The sequence below is a fragment of the Budorcas taxicolor genome, chromosome 1, assembly GCF_023091745.1.
Source record: "Budorcas taxicolor isolate Tak-1 chromosome 1, Takin1.1, whole genome shotgun sequence".
Classification (NCBI taxonomy): domain Eukaryota; kingdom Metazoa; phylum Chordata; class Mammalia; order Artiodactyla; family Bovidae; genus Budorcas; species Budorcas taxicolor.
In genome coordinates, this window is record NC_068910.1 from 43107513 (window position 1) to 43130159 (window position 22647).

The 22647-nt window shown below is 43.5% G+C and overlaps 1 protein-coding gene across 1 annotated transcript in view; it reads right to left on the minus strand.

Moving 5' to 3' along the window:
* SRGAP3 (SLIT-ROBO Rho GTPase activating protein 3) overlaps positions 1-22647 on the minus strand; it is a 248508-nt gene that overhangs the window by 79616 nt on the left and 146245 nt on the right. Inside the window, exon 4 of the mRNA XM_052635588.1 lies at positions 557-619. Within this exon, the coding sequence (XP_052491548.1) occupies positions 557-619 (63 nt within the window). The remainder of the gene's footprint in view (positions 1-556; positions 620-22647) is intronic.

Genomic DNA, 22647 nt, shown 5'->3' on the forward strand with positions numbered 1-22647 from the left:
ATCCCAAACCCAGTTAGATCTCAAGCCCAAACAGGCAGCAAGGTTAATTCTAAGCCAAATTGTGCACATTCTGAAATTATTACCCGGAGATCCCTGAGATGGCAAGGCATGCTTATCAACCCCATCCCGGCCTCATGTGACCCTTCGAATAGTGCTCCATTTTGCAGATGAGAATACTGAGACCCAGATGAACTCCACGCCCCACAGTCAGTAAGAAGTGGGCCTCAGCTTCTTCCTGTCCTACCTGAGCCTGGCTCTCCCTTGGCATCTTCTGCTTTGAAAGGTAACATGTTCTCATGGCTGGCAGGTAATCTGAATCTCTGTGAACTTTTACAAACTAAATGTGCCCAGGGCCCCTCCCCAGATATTCTGAAACAGAAGCTGAGGCTGTGAGCCATTTCATCCCACCCTGATAATCCTGCTGTCACTCGGGCAAAGGACAGAGCAAAAGGGCCCAGGGTTACCCCAGACCACTGGTCAGCCTCCCTTCAGTGCTGGGCATGGAAGCAAAGGGGGCTCAATCGCAAACAGTAGCAGAACCCAGGGTGAGACTTACTGTGTAGAGCTCGTTGGTGACCTTCAGTAGCTCCTCGTGCATCTGCAGGCCAATCTCCTTGCTCTGTAACATGGAAGAACAAAAGTCAAGGGGGCAGAAGGGTGCTGGCTGCACTGACCAACTTCCTTTTCAACACAGGAAGGGCAGCAATTCTTGGGGTCACGCGAGAAGGGGTACAGAAATCCACATAAACCTCACTGACCCAGGTCTGAATTCTTCAACTCATCTCCATGAAACAAATCTCTCAGAGAGAGACTCCTTACAACAGGAATTCCAACTCCTCACAATCTCTCAGAGACAGACTCCTTACAACAAGAATTCCTGGACCATGTAAGCTGGGGAACTCTATATATCACCTCCCTACCTTGGTGATTCACAGGGACATCATACTAAAAATTCTGAGGCGCTCCACAGCCAATCAACCTGTTCATCTTTCTGTAATCCTGGATATCCTAAGCTGATGTGGTCAGAATGTGTGTCCCTAGCTCAGCATTCCTTAACATCTTATGAGACAGGGGTTCCAAAGAACCTGGTTTAACAAATAATTATCTAGCCTTTCAATTCAGTGAACACCCCAAGTAAACAGAGAGTCCACTGGAGCATGAGGCAGAGTATATGGGTTCTAGCCTGGCTGCATCACTGTCTGGCCCCATGGCCTTGGAACTGAAGTTATTGAATCTATTATATATATATATATATATATATATATATATATATATATAAACTTTTAAAAGTTGCTTGAGCAAAATGAGACAGGTTTTCTTACTGCAGAACTTTTCAGAGGCTTTCATCCCCTCATATGCGTGGACTTTCTAAGGCGGGGGGGGCATACAGCATGCAACTGTAATTGACCTCAACCCAAACCACAAGGTGACATATATATTTAATACATTGAGGGACACAAGTCAAAGAATAATGAACAAATAATTTCCAGGTCCTCTCCAGCCTGAAGAGTCCAGGATTCTGTTATTTTGTGTATTATTATTATTATTACAGTCAGCCAAGTGTTCTGCATCCAAGGATTCAACCAACTGTAAATTTAAAATATTTGAAAAAACATAATCTAGAGAGTTCCAAAAGCTTTGATTTGCCTTGTGTTGCCAGCTATTTACACATAATTCTATTCACATAGAATTCACAACTATTAACATGGTATTTACATTGTACTAGGTATTGTAAGTAATCTAGAGATGATTTAGAGTGTATGATTTAGAGAATGTACATCTTTATATGCAGGTGCTATGCCATTTTATACAAGGATCTAGCGCATCTTTGGATTTTGGTATCCACTTGGTGGGGCGGTGGGGGGGCGGGGGGAGGTGGCAGTGTTGATGGTCCTGAACTGAACTCCCCATATTGCTGGATGACTGCATTGTCATTATTAGTTGAGGGGAGGGGAAATGCTCTCCCTGTTTTCCCAGGCCATCATGTGAAACTTCCATACTGACAAAGGGAGCTCTGCCCCTTGAGAGGAGAGCCCTCCTATCCTTTCTCTCAGCTCCCTCAGCCTCCAGCATGGTCAGCAACTGACTTGCAGAGACCAGCCTTCCTTTAGTTCCTGCACAGATCAGAGCCCCAGACTCTGGGGTCGCTAGGAAGGTTCAGCACCAGACATCATGACTTCCTAGGCTCTGCTTCAGGCCCATCTCATTACCCTCAGCTTCTAGGCCTGGCAGGGCCAAGAATCACCTCTCCAAAGGCAGCACTTACAGGTGTCAGATTTCCTAACAGAGAACAAGAGCTCTGGGGCAATTCCAGAGATCTGTTTAGACGTCCCTCCGTCCCTCCGGCTCTGCTGACTAAAGCAAGGGGACCCAATGCAGGAGCTCGGGACTATCTCAGCAGAATTTTCTGTGTAGAGCTCCCAGGGAACCTTCTGTCACATCACGGGCATCTACAGAGGCACCCAACAAGCCGTTCCCATCTCCTTCCACTCTCCCTGAGTCTCAGCAGCTGCCTCAGTTTCTCCTGAAGCCCCTCCCCCTGAGGTTTGCTTCAGACTCTCTGACACCCCTCAGTGACCTCCTCTTGGCCTGGCCAACGCCTCTGACACCCAAGACTTCATTTCTTATGTATTTATTTTTATGATATAACTTTTTGCTAGGTAACAAGTGTACATGGTTAAAGAAACTAACTCTAACAGCCAGCAAAGTAAAAAGTGAAAAATAGGTCTCTTGAGTTCCCAGAACCCCACTCAGAATCACCTACTATTAAAGGTTTCTTCTGGTGCCTTCTAGAAACAGCCTATGAATATACATACATACAGCTGGATAGCATATGTTCTCTTTTTAATATAAATGAAAGTAATCTACACAAGCCTTTGCACCTTGTTTTTTTCCACCAAACAATGTATCTGACAGATTGTTTTCCTTGACAGGCCATGTAGCTCTTACATTCTCCTTTTCTATTAATAATAGCGCTTGGGGTTCCATACACCAGATATGTCATAACTAATTAACCAGCCGGTTGTTTCCAGTCTCTTAATATTCCAAACAAGGATGCAGTGAACATCTCTGCACTCTGTCACTGTGCACATGGGCAGGGACCCTTGTCAGATAAATTTCTTAAAGCAGCTCTATTGGGAAGAGTCTGGCCTTCTCAGCTCTGCCCCAGCCAGCTTCCCACGCACTGCTGACTTCCGCTCCCACTTCTCAGTGATTGGCAGCCATGTCATCACCTCCACGGCCCTCTCTTGGGCTCTGTCTGCACGACCCCAAAGACCGTATCTTCAACTGTTACAAAACAGTATCATGTGGATGACCCCCTAATCACATCAAATTCAAATTATCCAGAAGAAAATGTGTGATGTTTCCTCCATCTCCTCAGGTTCAGTCAATGGGATAATATCTTCCCAGACATGGCGACTGGAAATTTGGAGCTATTTTTGACACTTTAAAAAAATTCCTCCATCCTCAATCCAACTTGTCACCGCATCCTACCGTCAAACTGACCGGTACTTTGTTCTCTGCAGCAAACAATGCCAGCTCCCTCCCCAGCATCCAATCTTGCCTTTCCTGATTCCTAACAGAGCCATGAATTTGGCCCTGTGTTCATCTCTCCAGCCAAGTTCTTTCAAGGACATAGCCTACCCCATCCCGACTCAAGATGGTGCACTCTGTATGTGTTGGTAGTCCAGGGGTGAGTATGTGACAACTGCATGGAAGAGGACTGAGAAGGTGGAGGGGAGGTTTTCAGCTCTTCTACTGAGTGGTAGCAAAAGTTCTGGGAGCCTCAGTGGCTATCAGCAGACCTCTTAGGACCAGGAGAGGAAGCAGCTTCGGGTGGCAGAATGAAAACCTAAATCCTAATGACCTCCCTGAACCCACAGGCTGTCTCCTGCAGAACTTCCACTTCTGTGGCTTCACTAGCTAAGTTATTTAAAAGCTGAAGTTTCTGTCACTTGCAGCCCAAAGAAACCCACATTTTCCACCCCCAGTCCCAGAGCAACCAATGGCATCACTGCAGGGCCCAGATTCCTGAAGCTGCCCCTCAACAAAGCCCTGACTCTAGCCCCCAATTCCCATGCCCATCCCAGTGTCATTTCCTAGAAAAGTATTTTACCGTGTTCCTCCAAAGCTGCCTCAATGCCTACGGGATCGAGACCCAGCTTGTTAGCTTGACTTTAAAGGCTCTATGTGACTAGCACAGGGTGGTGTGCTTGTGTGCTAAGTTGCTTCAGTCGTGTCTGACTCTTTGGGACCCCGTGGATCATAGCCCGCCAGGCTCCTCTGTCTACGGGATCTCCCACTGGATTGGGTTGCCATGACGTGCTCCAGGGGATCTTCCCGACCCAGGGATCAAACTTGCATCTCCTGCACTGCCAGGCAGGTCCTTTAGCATTAGTGCCACCTGGGAAGCATAGTTGCTAGGTGGAGAGGGCTCAAACTCAGAGCCAAAGGGACGGGGATTGGAGATAGGATGTTAAAAACCGTTTAACCTCTCAGCACCTCTGCTTCCTCACCTGTAAAAGGAGTGCCTGTTACTGCCCTTCTTTGCACTTATAATGGGAAGCATAGTGACCTACTTGTTTATGCACTTGTCACTTGTTTTTCCCATTTGAAGGTAAACCCCATGAGGTCAAAGAGACTTTCTCCCTGATGAGAGATGCTCAGACCCCCTCGTTGCTGGGACCACTGGCAGCAGACAACCCCCCGGCTGAGAGCATGCTTCAGTGATGGCATCAGAGGGCATGGTGACAAACCCTCCAAAGACTGACGCCTCATCCAAAGATATGAGGCATAGAAACCAGTCTCTCCTGTTTCAACCTGGACAGCTTTAAAGGGCCGTTCTATCTTTAGAACTCCTTTTAGGGCTGGCTAAGACCTTGAGTAAGACTGCCTGCATCACAGCCTGACTTCACTCTGCTCCCTCCTCCACCCTCCCTAGGGGTGGATCCCAAGTATCTCCCTGTTAAATTTATCTGCTGTTAAATTTAGGCCTCAGAGTCAGTTTCCCGGTCCCCAGCTTGCAGTGTCTCACTTTGCCACTCTTCCCGCGATGCCACAGAGCCTGTCACCCAGTGGGTGCTCATTAAATACGCTTGCTGAGTGAACCTATGAATGAATGTAGTGACGATTCCGCTAAGCCTTACTCTCCTTGTGCATAAACATGGAATGATGCCATGGTGTCATGAAGTCCTTGTGAGCTGGAAAGAGGTGACACGTATGGCAGCACTGGTATCATACCAGACACAGGTGAAGAGCTTGGGAAATCATGTTACAGCCTGAATCAATACCCACTGGATGCCAGGGGCAACGTGTAGAGGTTGCCCAGGAAAGGGAATTCATAATTGAATTTTTTATCAACTCTTCCCAGTTTGGTGGGATCAAGGGTCAAGAACCAAAATGGCATGATATGGAAAAGGCTTCAGAAGAGTGAAAGAGGTGATATGGGATGAGGGGATAAGGCTGGAGGGACCACCTCACCTGGCATGGGTGGCCAGAGGCGGCATTCTAGGCAAAGGCCACAGCCTGAGCAAAGGCGTGTTCCCCAGGAACAGGGGAAAGTATGGTTTGCCAAGAGAGGCGCATAACAACAGAAGAGACATGCTTGACATGGAGGCTGGGCCCGATCACAGAGGCTGACAAAGTGGATCCGGGAGCCTCTGAAGGTTTGCAAGCGGGAGTGTCTGATGGGCAGTCTGTGCTCTTCCAAGATGAAGCTGTAGGTAGATGGAGGGTGGGCTGGATGGAAGCAGTAAGTTTCCAGAGGGAAACTGCCTGAGTTTCTGCTCTCTCCCCATCAGCACCAGCCTGGGTGGGACTGGCCACAGTGAGTGCTCAGCCGATAGTTACTGAACTGTGAAGGACTAAAGGCATTTTATTTTTTATGGTTGGGTTTTGTTGGGAAAGGAAATAGTCTCAACTACATACAGTTCCAGAAACTACTGAATGAGGAACCCAAACCAAACATTCCATCATGAACGAGAGGCCAAATCCCGGATCATCCCTGGCAAACATCACACCCAGCCCTTGGGGATCCCAGGGGCAGTGTATTCACACTCTCTGTCCACATTTCTCACAAGACTTTCATGCCTATAGAGGCTGGGGTGGTGCGTTGCTTCCTTCATGCACAGGAAGTGTGCAGACTGTAAAATATGATTACATTGGACCAACGCAGGTTCAACCACAGCAGCCCCAGTTCCTTGGGGTTGGAAGGACAGAGCCCTGTCTCTTTGACCCCAAAGTCTGTAAAATCAGGTGGCAGGTGGCCCTGGCCCTGCCTCTTTTTTTTGCCCACGGCAAAGGACAGTTAAACTTCCCTTAGGACCAGATAACTCTGAAGGGGGTTGGGGAGCTGTCCTGGGCTTAATTATAAGATGCTTAGCAGCCTTCCTGCCCTCTAATCTCTAGATGCCATAAGCACCCTCTACCCCAATCTCAAGATGCAACAACAGAAATTATCTCCAGACATTGCCAAACATTCCCTGGGGGACAAAATCACCCTGGGTGGAACCGCTGCCCAAGGGCTCCAAGTGGCAGCCTCTCTGGCCTACAAATGTGTTTTATTTGGCCATTCAGAGTGTTCAAAAAATCTGACTCTTCCCAGCATTTAAAAATAAAAAATTCTCCTTACATGTCCAGATTTTCAGCTTCCCTTGCAAAACTAAAAGATCCAGAGAGGCTGAGCTCCCCAAATTGGAGAACAGGGGCCCCTCTGGATGGGTCGTGCTCTCCGGTTGGCCACAGAATCTCCATTCATTTGTCCATTTGAGTTTATGACCCAGAAACCAGTGGGGTCTCCCTGGGGTGGCTGTCTGTATCCTCCTGGTGCTCATCCTGACAGCCATCCCAGAGCTGCCGAATCTGAACCTGTGAGAGGATTTTTACACAAGCACCCTTCTTGTGTCCCCGCCTCTGAGAGCTGCCGAAGGGTCTGCTTCCTGAGAATGAACCTCCTGACTCCCCTGTGGACCCCAACACCACCACCTTTGTAGAATCCCACACCCCTGAACCCATCCTCCTGCTTGTACTACTGTTTCCTGGAGCTCTGTGGCCAGGTCCTCACCTGCCTTCAGTTTGATTTACACCAGCATTTGTTGAATGGCCTACTAGACAACAGCCTCCATGAGGCACTAAAGTCTCAAAGCTGAGTGAGACCTGGCCCCCGTTCCATCAGCCACAGTGAGCATTTCTGGAGTACATTACAACAGTAAACACCGCCCGAAGTCACCTCCATACGTTATCTAAAGGAAACCTTTAAGGCAGGTACTATTATACCTACGTGGCAGAAGAGAGCTGGCGGCTCAAATGAGTTAAGCAACTTGCCCCAGGCTATACAGCTAGGAAGGGGCACAGCCAGGCTCAGGTTTTGGTTGGTCTAACCCCAAAGCTGGGGAAGGCAATGGCACCCCACTCCAGTACTCTTGCCTGGAAAATCCCATGGACGGAGGAGCCTGGTAGGCTGCAATCCACGGAGTTGCTGAGAGTTGGACATGACTCAGTGACTTCACTTTCACTTTTCACTTTCCTGCATTGGAAAAGGAAATGGCAACCCACTCCAGTGTTCTTGCCTGGAGAATCCCAGGGATGGGGAGCCTGGTGGGCTGCGGTCTATGGGGTTGCACAGAGTCGGACACGACTGACGCAACTTAGCAGCAGCAGCAGCAGCAACCCCAAAGCTGGCACTCGTAAAGACTTTCTACGGCCTGTTTCCCCAGCACCTAGATGAGATGCGGGCAAACGGGTGAAGAGAAGCCACTGGAGTGCTGTCACAGAGATGAGCCCAGGCCACAAGTCCAGGCTGCAAAGGAAGGCATGCCCTCTGGACTCCACCGGCCCATCATGTGCACGCTCTCACCACCTGTGCAAAAATCTGCATCCCCGGTCCTTGCCCTCACCTGCAGGCAGCTCAAGTTCCCCTTGACTTGGTACTCCTTGGCTCACTTGCCCTGCTAGGCCTAAGTCAGCCATGCTGATCATCTCTGGCTTCTTCCTTCTTCCTTGCTCTGATAATAAAAGATGAGACATGGGTGGGACTGACTGCCGCTTGCCTTGTCACGCCAGATGGTCCATCTGGCACGGGACCCAGGATGACCAGGTGCTCTAGTGCCTTGTGTCTAGTGACTGGGTCAGAGATGGAAACATATTTCAGGCTGAGCTGATGAGAATCTTCCCTGAAGTTTTCTAAGAACCATATTCTCAGATCTTCTTTCCTCTGGGGTTGCTAAGCGAGGACGTCAGGTGTCTTGGGCTGCCCACCACAAGGATTGTCGGGGTCTTGACAACAGTATTTATGTCCTGATCTCGTGATGCTTAGATAAGATCTACCTGTGGACTTTTCCAGCTTATAGAATCTCGTGAATTTCCACCTTGGCTCATGTGAAAGAATACTGATGCATTCTGTGCTTATTTTAGCATGAAGACACCACAATGACCACGGGGCGAGACAGTTTTCTGAAAACCCTCTACCAAACACCAGCTTTCAAACAGTTTCTGCAAAAGAACAACTTTCCAACCAAGCAGAGAGAGTGTAAGCCCCTTTGAGGCTGGGGCTCTGGCTTCCCAGAGTGCTGATTACAAAGAATGGCGAACAAAAGGAGCTCCTAACACCTGTGCATGAGCTAAGCAGAACACAGACACTAAAAGGAGGCCACCTTCGACTCACTTTTTTGCAAAAATAAAACCACATACATTCACATCAAGATGGCATCAGCTGACATTTTTTGACACAATGGTTCTAGAGTGAAATCAATGTTTTCACCAAAAAAGTCCTGCCATGATGACTGGATTTGGTTTTCAATGCAGAGCTAATCTCAGTTTTAAGAGGAAACCCTCAAAACTGTTACTACAGATCCTAAGACTTTATGAATTATATTTGAAAAGTCCTCTTCAAGGGTATGTCTCTGTCTCTCTCAAGTTAAATGTGGAGCTGGTCACTCTGAACATTTAGAAAACATAAAAATGCGGAGTTTCAATCACAGGACTCCCTCTCACTTCTTCAGAGGTCATGGTTCGAAAAAACGCTTCAGGAAAATGCAAGGCAGGGAGTAAGGTGGAGCCATCCTCAACTCCAGATATCTCATCAGGAGCTGAGTCAGCAACATCTGTCTCTCTTTTCTCTATGCTTGATATTCTCATGTCCGGTTTTCCCCCTCTGGGAACATTCCACGGCTTCCCTAGCTCTGGGGTTCCAAACAAACAATGGGAAACCAATACACAAACAAAAGAAAGTAAAAACCAAAAACTCTGTCTCTTTTCATTCTAATCCACTGCTTTTCCACACTCCAGCTTGTTTTCTCATCAAATAACAAAACTGGAGACGCACAGATGTTCCCTATTTAAATAAATGATATATGTGAGCACTGACCATCTCCCAGAGAGACTGTGTTTTTATTTCTAAAGCAAAGGCCTTAAGGGTGTGTCTCGGAGGGATGGAGCATTTCCAAGTCTGTCCTGGAAGGTTGGCTCATCCCTGAACACGGCCGCTTGGACAGCTGACTGGCTGATTTCTCCGAGTAGTACCTAGCTTGCTGGTAACTTAGCAGCCAGCGCTCTGGCACGTCCCCACCCCTTGCCTCCCAACAGCCTCTTCAGCCTACACTCTGCCCTCCTTCCAACTGGACCTCTGTTACCCTTCCCCCTCCCCCCACCCCCTTCCTTTCCCTGCTCCTCAAGACCTCTCTTCTTTCCTCCCCTTTGCAGACTGATGTCTGTCTCCTCTGGCTGCAACTCCAAATGTTGGCACCGACTTGTTTTCACAAGAAGCTGGAACATCCGGGCTGGGAGGTCGGGCTTCAAGGAAACAGGAAGGCCCTGCACCCATTCATCAAATGCCCTGGACAGAGGTGGGCCCCACTGGTACCTCCCCAGGAGCCCTGCGATGGTCTGAGGCAATAAGCCTGGCGTTGTGTCTGTCTAACCCCTTAATTACTCCCACCATCTCTCTGGGACCCTGTTTGTGCGAAAGCCTTCATTTTCAGAAATGCTTAAAATGACAGGTCTGAAGAAGCCCAAGGATACCTTGAAAAGGCATGACCAAGTGACCTGATGTGGTCAAGACAGGAGTTGCTGAATCATTCCTAATAATACTAAATATTATTACCGTTAGTAACAATGCTTAGTACCAGCACTATAATATTTATCATTAAGGATAATACTTATCATTAAGGATAATAAAACAAAATGAAGCACAGTTTGACTCCTCTTAGGTTGGTCAAGCAGTCCAAGTGCTGGCAAGAATGCGACACAGCAGAGCCACTTGCGTCCTCCTAATAAGCATGTAAGTTGGACGCCCCTTTGGAGAAGAGTGGGATCCTTTGATCTCTTAGCATGTACCAGGCCCAATGATAATTGCATTATAGGCAATACCTCACATAAGCCTAATATCAGGAATTTATGGGATATAACCCCTACTGTAACCCCACTTTAAAGATTAGGACACAGAGCCTCAGGGAGAGTGAAGAATTTGCTCAAGATCACGGAGGTAGTAGACGTGATTCTCTCTCAACCATTCCACTCTGTTGTTGGGAGAACTATGACTCTATGTGCCTTTAGAATTTTTTCCCCAATATTCCAAAATAATTATAAAACACACATATTCCTCTGCCTTACTGTAAAAAGCATGCTGCTATTTAAGAGGCTCTCCTTTAGGTCACTGTCAGTATCGGACAGCACCCTTTAGTAGAATCTCCTGTTTCTATGACCAAGTCCTGGCCCCAATCACTGGCTTCCCGGCCAAGGCAGGAGAACAGGGCATGGACCCCTGGGCTGAGTCTCTGTGAAAATAGAACATACTCAGGAACAGTCTTTCCTGACCATGTCTCAGACTTCCTTTTTTTTTTTTTTTTTCTGCAAGGTTGAAGGGACATGAATCTCTCGCAGATAAGCGTCAAAAGGCTCAGGGGATGGTTGAGGGTCTCTGTGTCTTAAGGAGTGTGACAAACCTGTCTTTCTGAAAAACCCATAGCTACAAAAACCGAAAAATCCCTCAGCCTTGAGCTGTTTTCTCCCCCTCTGCTTTCTCTTCAAGGCGGATATGGATGTTGTCAGGATTATTTGTTGGATTTAAAACATTACTGATCATTTATTCCTGCTGAATCACTGACCTGAGACGCCTCTCCAACCTCCTTGTCATTTTTTAATCTGATCTTCTACTGTATTTGCATTGTTTGTGTAGAGGATGTAACAGGATTGCATTAGCATTTCAAAATGTCCGTACCCATGTATTCACCCTTCAATCCACCACCTTCCCACCCATCCACTCATCCATCCACTCACCAGTCCACCCATCCATATCAACCTCCCTGACCCAGGCCCCTGTTACCTTCCACGAGCAACTTGTGCATTAGTGTATATGTGTAACAACTGAGTCCAGCAACCCTCTTTTCAAAGCCATCAAACACACCAAATCAATCATCCCTAAACTTGGCTCTGATCACATTACCCCCTATTCAAGAACCTATCTTAGGTCGTACTTAGAAGTGGAACTGCTGGGGTACAGGCTGTCTACCTCTTCCTTCTCTGTCACTGGGCACTCCCACTCTTCTCCAAAGGGGCGTCCGACTTACATGCTTATTAGGAGGACGCAAGTGGCTCTGCTGTGTCGCATTCTTGCCAGCACTTGGACTGCTTGACCAACCTAAGAGGAGTCAAACTGTGCTTCATTTTGTTTTATTTTACCTTCTTCTAATTACCAGTACGTATGAGCATCTTTTCTTATACTTTTAACCATTTAAATTTCCTTTTCTGTGATGCACTTATTTATATCTTTAACCCATGTTCTTACTGGGTTGTTTGCCCTTTTCTAATTTTTTTCTGGTAGGAGCCGATTTTTTTTTTTTTTAATTTTAAAATCTTTAATTCTTACATGTGTTCCCAAACATGAACCCCCCTCCCACCTCCCTCCCCATAACATCTCTGTGGGTCATCCCCATGCACCAGCCCCAAGCATGCTGTATCCTGCGTCAGACATAGACTGGCAATTCAATTCTTACATGATAGTATACATGATAGAATGCCATTCTCCCAAATCATCCCACCCTCTCCCTCTCCCTCTGAGTCCAAAAGTCCGTTATACACAGCTGTGTCTTTTTTCCTGTCTTGCATACAGGGTCGTCATTGCCATCTTCCTAAATTCCATATGTATGTGTTAGTATACTGTATTGGTGTTTTTCTTTCTGGCTTACTTCACTCTGTATAATCGGCTCCAGTTTCATCCATCTCATCAGAATTGATTCAAATGAATTCTTTTTAACGGCTGAGTAATACTCCATTGTGTATATGTACCACAGCTTTCTTATCCATTCATCTGCTGATGGACATCTAGGTTGTTTCCATGTCCTGGCTATTATAAACAGTGCTGCGATAAACATTGGGGGTACATGTGTCTCTTTCAATTCTGGTTTCCTTGGTGTGTATGCCCAGCAGTGGGATTGCTGGGTCATAAGGTAGTTCTATTTGCAATTTTTAAAGGAATCTCCACACTGTTCTCCATAGTGGCTGTACTAGTTTGCATTCCCACCAACAGTGTAGGAGGGTTCCCTTTTCTCCACACCCTCTCCAGCATGTATTGCTTGCAGATTTTTGGATCGCAGCCATTCTGACTGGTGTGAAGTGGTACCTCATTGTGGTTTTGATTTGCATTTCTCTGATAATGAGTGATGTTGAGCATCTTTTCATGTGTTTGTTAGCCATCCATATGTCTTCTTTGGAGAAATGTCTATTTAGTTCTTTGGCCCATTTTTTGATTGGGTCGTTTATTTTTCTGGAATTGAGCTGCATAAGTTGCTTGTATATTTTTGAGATTAGTTGTTTGTCAGTTGCTTCATTTGCTATTATTTTCTCCCATTCAGAAGGCTGTCTTTTCACCTTGCTTATAGTTTCCTTTGTTGTGCAGAAGCTTTTAATTTTAATTAGATCCCATTTGTTTATTTTTGCTTTTATTTCCAGATTTCTGGGAGGTGGATCATAGAGGATCCTGCTGTGATTTATGTCTGAGAGTGTTTTGCCTATGTTCTCCTCTAGGAGTTTTATAGCTTCTGGTCTTACATTTAGATCTTTAATCCATTTTGAGTTTATTTTTGTGTGTGGTGTTAGAAAGTGATCTAGTTTCATTCTTTTACAAGTGGTTGACCAGTTTTCCCAGCATCACTTGTTAAAGAGATTGTCTTTACTCCATTGTATATTCTTGCCTCCTTTGTCAAAGATAAGCTGTCCATATGTGTGTGGATTTATCTCTGGGCTTTCTATTTTGTTCCATTGATCTATATGTCTGTCTTTGTGCCAGTACCATACTGTCTTGATGACTGTGGCTTTGTAGTAGAGCCTGAAGTCAGGCAAGTTGATTCCTCCAATTCCATTCTTCTTTCTCAAGATTGCTTTGGCAATTCGAGGTTTTTTGTATTTCCATACAAATCTTGAAATTATTTGTTCTAGTTCTGTGAAAAATATGGCTGGTAGCTTGATAGGGATTGCATTGAATTTGTAAATTGCTTTGGGTAGTATACTCATTTTCACTATATTGATTCTTCCGATCCATGAACATGGTATATTTCTCCATCTATTAATGTCCTCTTTGATTTCTTTCATCAGTGTTTTATAGTTTTCTATAGATAGGTCTTTAGTTTCTTTGGGTAGATATATTCCTAAGTATTTTATTCTTTTCGTTGCAATGGTGAATGGAATTGTTTCCTTAATTTCTTTTTCTACTTTCTCATTATTAGTGTATAGGAATGCAAGGGATTTCTGTGTGTTGATTTTATATCCTGCAACTTTACTATATTCATTGATGAGCTCTAGTAATTTTCTGGTGGAGTCTTTAGGGTTTTCCATGTAGAGGATCATGTCATCTGCAAACAGTGAGAGTTTTACTTCTTCTTTTCCAATTTGGATTCCTTTTATTTCTTTTTCTGCTCTCATTGCTGTGGCCAAAACTTCCAGAACTATGTTGAATAATAGCGGTGAAAGTGGACACCCTTGTCTTGTTCCTGACTTTAGGGGAAATGCTTTCAATTTTTCACCATTGAGGATAATGTTTGCTGTGGGTTTGTCATATATAGCTTTTATTATGTTGAGGTATGTTCCTTCTATTCCTGCTTTCTGGAGAGTTTTTATCATAAATGGATGTTGAACTTTGTCAAAGGCCTTCTCTGCATGTATTGAGATAATCATATGGTTTTTATTTTTCAATTTGTTAATGTGGTGTATTACATTGATTGATTTGCGGATATTGAAGAATCCTTGCATCCCTTGGATAAAGCCCACTTGGTCACGGTGTATGATCTTTTTAATGTGTTGTTGGATTCTGATTGCTAGAATTTTGTTGAGGATTTTTGCATCTATGTTCATCAGTGATATTGGCCTGTAGTTTTCTTTTTTTGTGACATCTTTGTCAGGTTTTGGTATTAGGGTGATGGTGGCCTCATAGAATGAGTTTGGAAGTTTACCTTCCTCTGCAATTTTCTGGAAGAGTTTGAGTAGGATAGGTGTTAGCTCTTCTCGAAATTTTTGGTAGAATTCAGCTGTGAAGCCATCTGGACCTGGGCTTTTGTTTGCTGGAAGATTTCTGATTACAGTTTCAATTTCCATGCTTGTGATGGGTCTGTTAAGATTTTCTATTTCTTCCTGGTTCAGTTTTGGAAAATTGTACTTTTCTAAGAATTTGTCCATTTCTTCCACGTTGTCCATTTTATTGGCATACAGCTGCTGATAGTAGTCTCTTATGTTCCATTGTATTTCTGTGCTGTCTGTTGTGATCTCTCCATTTTCATTTCTAATTTTATTGATTTGATTTTTCTCTCTTTGCTTCTTGATGAGTCTGGCTAGTGGTTTGTCAATTTTATTTATCCTTTCAAAGAACCAGCTTTTGGCTTTGTTGATTTTTGCTATGGTCTCTTTTGTTTCTTTTGCATTTATTTCTGCCCTAATTTTTAAGATTTCTTTCCTTCTACTAACTCTGGGATTCTCCAATTCTTCCTTTTCTAGTTGCTTTAGTTGTAGAGTTAGGTTATTTATTTGACTTTTTTCTTGTTTCTTGAGGTATGCCTATATTGCTATGAACTTTCCTCTTAGCACTGCTTTTATAGTGTCCCACAGGTTTTGGGTTGTTGTGTTTTCATTTTCATTAGTTTCTATGCATATTTTGATTTCTTTTTTGATTTCTTCTGTGATTTGTTGGTTATTCAGAAGTGTGTTGTTCAACCTCCATATGTTGGAATTTTTAGTAGTTTTTCTCCTGTAATTGAGATCTAATCTTAATGCATTATGGTCAGAAAAGATGCTTGGAATGATTTCGATTTTTTTGAATTTATCAAGTTTAGATTTATGGCCCAGGATGTGATCTATCCTGGAGAAGGTTCCATGAGCACTTGAAAAGAAGGTGAAATTCATTGTTTTGGGGTGAAATGTCCTATAGATATCAATTAGGTCTAATTGATCTAATGTATCATTTAAAGTTTGCGTTTCTTTGTTAATTTTCTGTTTAGTTGATCTGTCCATAGGTGTGAGTGGGGTATTAAAGTCTCCCACTATTATTGTGTTATTGTTGATTTCCCCTTTCATACTTGTTAGCATTTGTCTTACATATTCCGGTGCTCCTATATTGGGTGCATATATATTTATAATTGTTATATCTTCTTCTTGGATTGATCCTTTGATCATTATGTAGTGGCCTTCTTTGTCTCTTTTCACAGCCTTTGTTTTAAAGTCTATTTTATCGGATATGAGTATTGCCACTCCTGCTTTCTTTTGGTCTCTATTTGCGTGGTATATCTTTTTCCAGCCCTTCACTTTCAGTCTGTATGTGTCCCTTGTTTTGAGGTGGGTCTCTTGTAAGCAGCATATAGAGGGGTCTTGTTTTTGTATCCATTCGGCCAGTCTTTGCCTTTTGGTTGGGGCGTTCAACCCATTTACGTTTAAGGTAATTATTGATAAGTATGATCCCGTTACCATTTACTTTATTGTTTTGGGTTCGGGTTTATACACCCTTTTTGTGTTTCCTGTCTAGAGAATATCCTTTAGAATTTGTTGGAGAGCTGGTTTGGTGGTGCTGAATTCTCTCAGCTTTTGCTTGTCTGTAAAACTTTTGATTTCTCCTTCGTATTTGAATGAGATCCTTGCTGGGTACAGTAATCTGGGATGTAGGTTATTGTCTTTCATCACTTTAAGTATGTCTTGCCATTCCCTCCTGGCCTGAAGAGTTTCTATTGAAAGATCAGCTGTTATCCTTATGGGAATCCCCTTGTGTGTTATTTGTTGTTTTTCCCTTGCTGCTTTTAATATTTGTTCTTTGTGTTTGATCTTTGTTAATTTGATTAATATGTGTCTTGGGGTGTTTTGCCTTGGGTTTATCCTATTTGGAACTCTCTGGGTTTCTTGGACTTGGGTGATTATTTCCTTCCCCATCTTAGGGAAGTTTTCAACTATTATCTCCTCAAGGATTTTCTCATGATCTTTCTTTCTGTCTTCTTCTTCTGGGACTCCTATAATTCGAATGTTGGAGCGTTTCATATTGTCCTGGAGGTCTCTGAGATTGTCCTCATTTCTTTTAATTCGTTTTTCTTGTTTCCTCTCTGATTCATTTATTTCTACCATTCTATCTTCTATTTCACTAATCCTATCTTCTGCCTCCATTATTCTACTATTTGTTGCCTCCAGAGTGTTTCTGATCTCATTTATTGCGTTATTCATTATATATTGACTCTTTTTTATTTCTTCTAGGTCCTTGTTAAACCTTTCTTGCATCTTCTCAATCCTTGTCTCTAGGCTATTTATCTGTGATTCCATTTTGATTTCAAGATTTTGGATCATTTTCACTATCAATATTCGGAATTCCTTCTCAGGTAGATTCCCTACCTCTTCCTCTTTTGTTTGGTTTGGTGGGCAACTCTCCTGTTCCTTTACCTGCTGAGTATTTCTCTGTCTCTTCATCTTGGTTATATTGCTGCGTTTGGGGTGGCCTTTTTATATTCTGGTAATTTGTGGAGTTCTCTTTATTATGGAGCTTCCTCACTGTGGGTGGGGTTGTATCAGTGGCTTGTCCAGGTTTCCTGGTTAGGGAGGCTTGTGTTGGGGTTCTGGTGGGTGGAGCTGGGTTTCTTCTCTCTGGAGTGCAGTGGAGTGACCAGTAATGGGTTATGAGACATCAAAGGTTTTGGAATAATTTTGAGCTGCCTGTATATTGAAGCTCAGGGGAGTGTTCCTGTGTTGCTGGAGAATTTGAGTGGTATGTCTTGTTTTGGAACTTGTTGGCCCTTGGGTGGAGCTTGGTTTCAGTGTAGGTATGAAGGCATTTGATGAGCTCCTATTGCTTAATGTTCCCTGAATTCAAGAGTTCTCTAATGTTTTCAGGCTTTGGATTTAAGCCTCCTGCTTCTGGTTTTCAGTTTTATTTTTACAGTAGCCTCTAAACTTCTCCATCTATACAGCACCGATGATAAAACATCTAGGTTAAAGATGAAAAGTTTCTCCACATTGAGGGACACTCAGAGAGGTTCACTGAGTTACAAGGAGAAGAGAAGATGGATGGGGTAGTTAGAGGTAACTGGAATGAGATGCGGTGAGATCAAAAGAGGAGAGAGCAAGCTAGCCAGTAGTCACTTCCTTATGTGCGCTCCATAGTCTGGACCGCTCAGAGGTATTTACGGAGTTATACGGGGAAGAGGAGAGGGAGGAAGTAGACAGATGTGACCAGGAGGATAAGAGAGAGGAATGAGAAGGAGAGAGACAAATCCTGCCAGTAACCAGTTCCTTAGGTGTTCTCCACCATCTGGAACACACAGAGATTCACAGAGTTGGATAGAGAAGAGATGGGGGAGAAAAGAGACAGAGGCCACCTGGTGGAGAAAAAGGAGAGTCCTAAGGAGGAGAGAGTGGTCAAGCCAGTAATCTCGCTCTCAGGTAAACTTGGGTAGTGAAGTTTGGGCTTTTAAATGTACAAAATTGACAACAAAAACCTAAGAGCAAAGATTAAAAATCTGTTTTTGAAGACAATGGTCTGCTTTTCTGGTTGCCTGATGTCCTCTGCCAGCCTACAGAAGTTGTTTTGTGGAGTTTGCTTGGCGTTGAAATGTTCTTTTGAGGAATTTGTGAGGGAGAAAGTGGTCTTCCCGTCCTATTCCTCTGCCATCTTTATGCTCGGAGCTGATTTTTATATTCTGGTTATTAACCTTTTATTAATTCTTTGCATGCCAAACATCTTTTCCTTTCCTAGTCTGTATCTTCTCTTTATTTATTTGTTGCAGTTGTTATTGTATAGAACATTTAAATAAAATTTATATAATGAAATCTATCATTATTTTCCTTTATGGTGTATGCTTATTTTCCTTTATGGTGTATGCTTCTTTTGTTTTGTGCTTTATGTTTAAGCAACTTTTTCCTACCTCTAAGGTTTTAAATAGAACCTTCTACTATATCTTCTTCCGAAAGTATTTAGTTTTATTTTTTACCTTTAGCACTTTAACCCATTTAGAATATTTTTTTGTTAACTAAGGTGGAGGTCTAATTTTTTTCCATATGGAAATAAAAGTGTGTGTGTGTGTTTAAACCAGTTCCTAAAAAAGTAACAAGAAATGGACAAGAAACCAGTGGAATCAGCCCCATTTTCTAAACAAGCCATCCTTCCCCCCAGTCTGTAATGCACTGCTGCCATACTGCATTCCCATTTGTGGGGGGCTGTGTTTCTGAGCACTGATCTGGCCCACCTGTTAGTTTGCCTAGCACTGCTCTAGCACTACCCTTTGTACTATCACGTAAGAGGAAGTCTTGATATCTGATAAGGTAAATGCTCCAACAAATACCAAAAAAATATAACCTACTTATTTTCTTTTTATAAGAAAATATTTTCTTAAATATTTTCTTTTTTATGGGGCAATCAAGTTAAAAATTTAAAGCAAGTAGATGGTTTCAAAGAAAATCTTTGAAAAAATCTTTGGAACTAAAATATGAATAATTCTGAAAAATTTACAGGGCATAGAAGAAACTACAAAATGGAAATTATGAAATATTTATACCTGAATGACAATGAAAATATCACATCAAAATTTCTGTGATGCAGATAATTTATAGCACTAATGGCATTAATTTTCAATCATTCTTGTATTCTAATATATGCATTTTTAAACTACATTTTCTAGTTGGCTATGACAAGCATACAGGAACATTATTAATTTTTGTATATTTATCTTGTAATCAGCCATCTTGCTGAACTCTTTAACAGGAAGTACAATATTTACTGGTGGTTTTTTGGTAAATATTCTTTATCAGGCTAAGGAAGTTTCCATTTATTCCTAATTTGCTAAGAATTAAACGGTGAAAAGTTAGAAGCATGCTTTTTAAAAGTCAAGAATGTATTGAAGGGGCTACGAGAGTGGTCCAGTGGTTAAGAATCCATCTTGGAATGCAGGAGACTCAGGTTTGATCCCTGGTCAGGGAACTAAGATCTCATGTGCTTCAGAGCAACTAAGCCCTCACACCACAGCTAGAGAGTCTGTGTGTCACAACAAAAGATGCAACAAAGATGCTGTATGCCGCAACCAAGACCCGATGAGCACTAGGTCGCTTCAGTCTATGGGATCCTCCAGGCAAGAATACTCAAGTGGGTTGCCATTTCCTTCTCCAGGGGATCTTCCCACTAAGACCCAATACAGCCAAATAAACAAATAAATATTTTAAAAGAAATGTATTCAACATCCTGTGATAAACCATAATGGAATATGGTTTATGACGGAATATGGTTTATTGTTTATGGAATATGGTTTATGATGGAATGGAATATGAAAAAGAATGCATATATATATAATTGGTATATGGCACAAACCAAGACAATATTATAAAGCAATTATCCTTCAATTAAAAATAAATTTTTAAAAAAGATAATATATATGTATAACTGACTTACTTTTCTGTACAGCAGTAATTAACACAACAGTATATTAAAAAATTAAAAAATTAAAATAAAAGTTAAGAATGCCATTTCTCTCCCCGTTTTCCTCTACTGAACCTATTTAGGTCCAAAAGGCAAGTAAAGGAAATAAGAGGTTATTTAAATTAAAAAAAAAAAAAGACAATAAGTTAGAAGCAATCAGTGAATGATTTCTGACCCTTTATTTAATCTGTGTGCCCTGAATGTTTCTTTATCCCATCTCTGAACTTAATTCTCACTGCATTTTTTCTCAAAGGATTATTATTTCCCAATAATCATCCTAATAGTAGTTAATATTTAATGACTACTTACTGCATACCAGGTAGACATTTTATATCATCACTTTTTAATCCTTACAATGACCCTAAGAAGGACGTTTTTAATTAGCTCCATTTTGAAAATGTTGAAACCATGAGGATTTAGGGATTAGGTTGAGTTCACGCAGCTAAAAAGTAGCAGAACAGGGACCCTGCAGTCTGTCCACAGCCCTAACCATAGCACCATGCTGCAAGGCTGGCCGACCTGCTCACAATACAGGACCAGACTTTTCTGCCAATGGACCTTTGCTTCGGTCTAGAATCCTCTGACTTTTCCCAAATTTCTGCATGTCTGCTGGGGACACAGTGAGGCACCCCTCAGATTGCCTTCAGGATAGGGGAACATATTCCCTCACCTGTGGGGAGTACTGTCTGTAGATGCCCCACTGTCAGCCCTGTTTGGAACAGCCTCACAAACAGGCATTTGCCCAAGGCCACATCTCCCAGGAGCAACATGAAGGTAGAAAGGCCCAGCTTCCTCCCCACAAACCAGGACAACCTGGAAGGGCCACCCTAGCCTCAGAACTCCCCAAGGAGTCATTTGAGGCCTTTGTTGTGACTGCATATTCCCTGAGTCCTGCCTCTCTCCCTTCCTTCTGCAAGGGGGTGGACTCCAAGAATACTGGCTAACATATCCCTGCAATATAATCCCTGTCTTGGAGTCAGCTTCCCAGGAATCCAAGCTGGTATAAATCCTAAGCCTCACTTCGAGATTCACTACAAATGCTGCATCCCCTACACAAAACCTTCCCCAAACTGCCCCCCCAGCCCAGATTAAAAGCCCCCCTTCTTCTGAATACTGATATCACGCATACACGCCTGTCTTCACTTCCACTGTTCACTGTGAGCTGGGAAGGCACTATGTCTGACTCATCCTTCTGCCCCCCTTAACGCCTGCCTTTTCCATTGAGCATGGGCTCTGGGATCAGACAAAGATGGATTCAAATCCCTTCTTCACCTTTATTGGCATCAGTTTCCTCATTTGTAAAATGGGAGTGATGACAGCATCTTCCTCTAAGGCTGTAAGAAGTGAATGTTTAGCCCAGAGCCCGGCACACAGTAGGCACTGATTGTTTGTTATCTACGATTATTGTGTATCTGAGTGAGCTGGGAACTCCTGACAGCGACCAGGTCAGCAGGCTGCACTAGCAGGGCGAGCGCTCACAACTCATCTCCCTGGGAGACAGTGGAGACAGCTGAAGGCTCCGAGCCCCTGGCAGTCTGCCCGCGTCGCTCGCTCTCCGTGCAGGCCTCAGAGCTGAACCCTCCAGCATGCAAGCCCTCACTCTCTCCTGCAACCCAAAAATTTAAAAAAAAGAAATTTAAATAAATAAACTTGGCTTTGAATCCAAGGCTATTGGTGCTTTTGATCTTGGTTACAAAGCAAGGCAATTATTAGATACAAAAGCCCTGATTTATTTATGAAATGCGACGGATATCTTCAAGAAGGGAACGAGAAAGCTCACTCTAGACCAAGCCTTTATTGCCACACTGTGAATGGCTGCTTTCAAACACAGGGCCTCCAAATGCCCTCTCTTCTCTGCTAAGAGTCTTTTCTCATTAGCGCTTGCTTCAGAACACCACAGCTTCCAACAATCAAACTCACTCCAGGGCTGGGACAAGTAATTAAATTCTGCAGGCATCCGAACAGAGGATAATGGATGGCTATTGTTAAGGAAGCTGAGGCTGGAAATGAAATGGGCTCCAATGCTCAACCTCAGAAATGGTTGAGGCGGAAAGAGAGAGCAAAAAGGACACAGATGGACCCTCCCCGCTGGTGCATCACAGGGGGCAGTGGAATCAGGGCTGGACCCGGAGTAGGAAACCTGCATCAGGGGCCAAACTCTGCTCTTACTGGAAAACCAAGAGGTGGGACTAGGTAAATCATTCCCCGTGTGTGATTCCCAGGTCAGCAGCAAAAGCAGCGCCTGGGAACTCGTTAGAAATGCAGGTTCTCAGGCCTCACTACCACCTGGTGCATCAGAAGCTGTGGGCTTAGGGCTCAGCAATCCGTGTTTAACAAGCCCTCCAGCTGATTCTGACGCTAGACTTGAAGAACCACTCCTGTTTCAGAATGAGGCCAAAAACTCAACTGCACAAAGGACCAAGGAGCTATTAAAATAAAGGGGTTGGTGTTGTGCGCCAGACAGTGCAGGGGCTGTGAGGCAGTGGAGTGAGTGTGCCCTGCTTGAAGGGCCAGCAGCTTCTCAGCTCTGGACAGCCACATATGGATCTGGGACTGTCAGAGTTGGTTTTTTGAGAGAAATACAAAATTCTGATTTTTATGTGAAATTTCACAATTTTAAAATATTGGTTGAAGTTTTCTTAACAAAGTGAGGGCCAAGCAGATTAAACTTGAGAACCAAGTTCAGCTGGGGACCACCATTTTGCAGCCTCCATTCCAAGCTGCCTTGG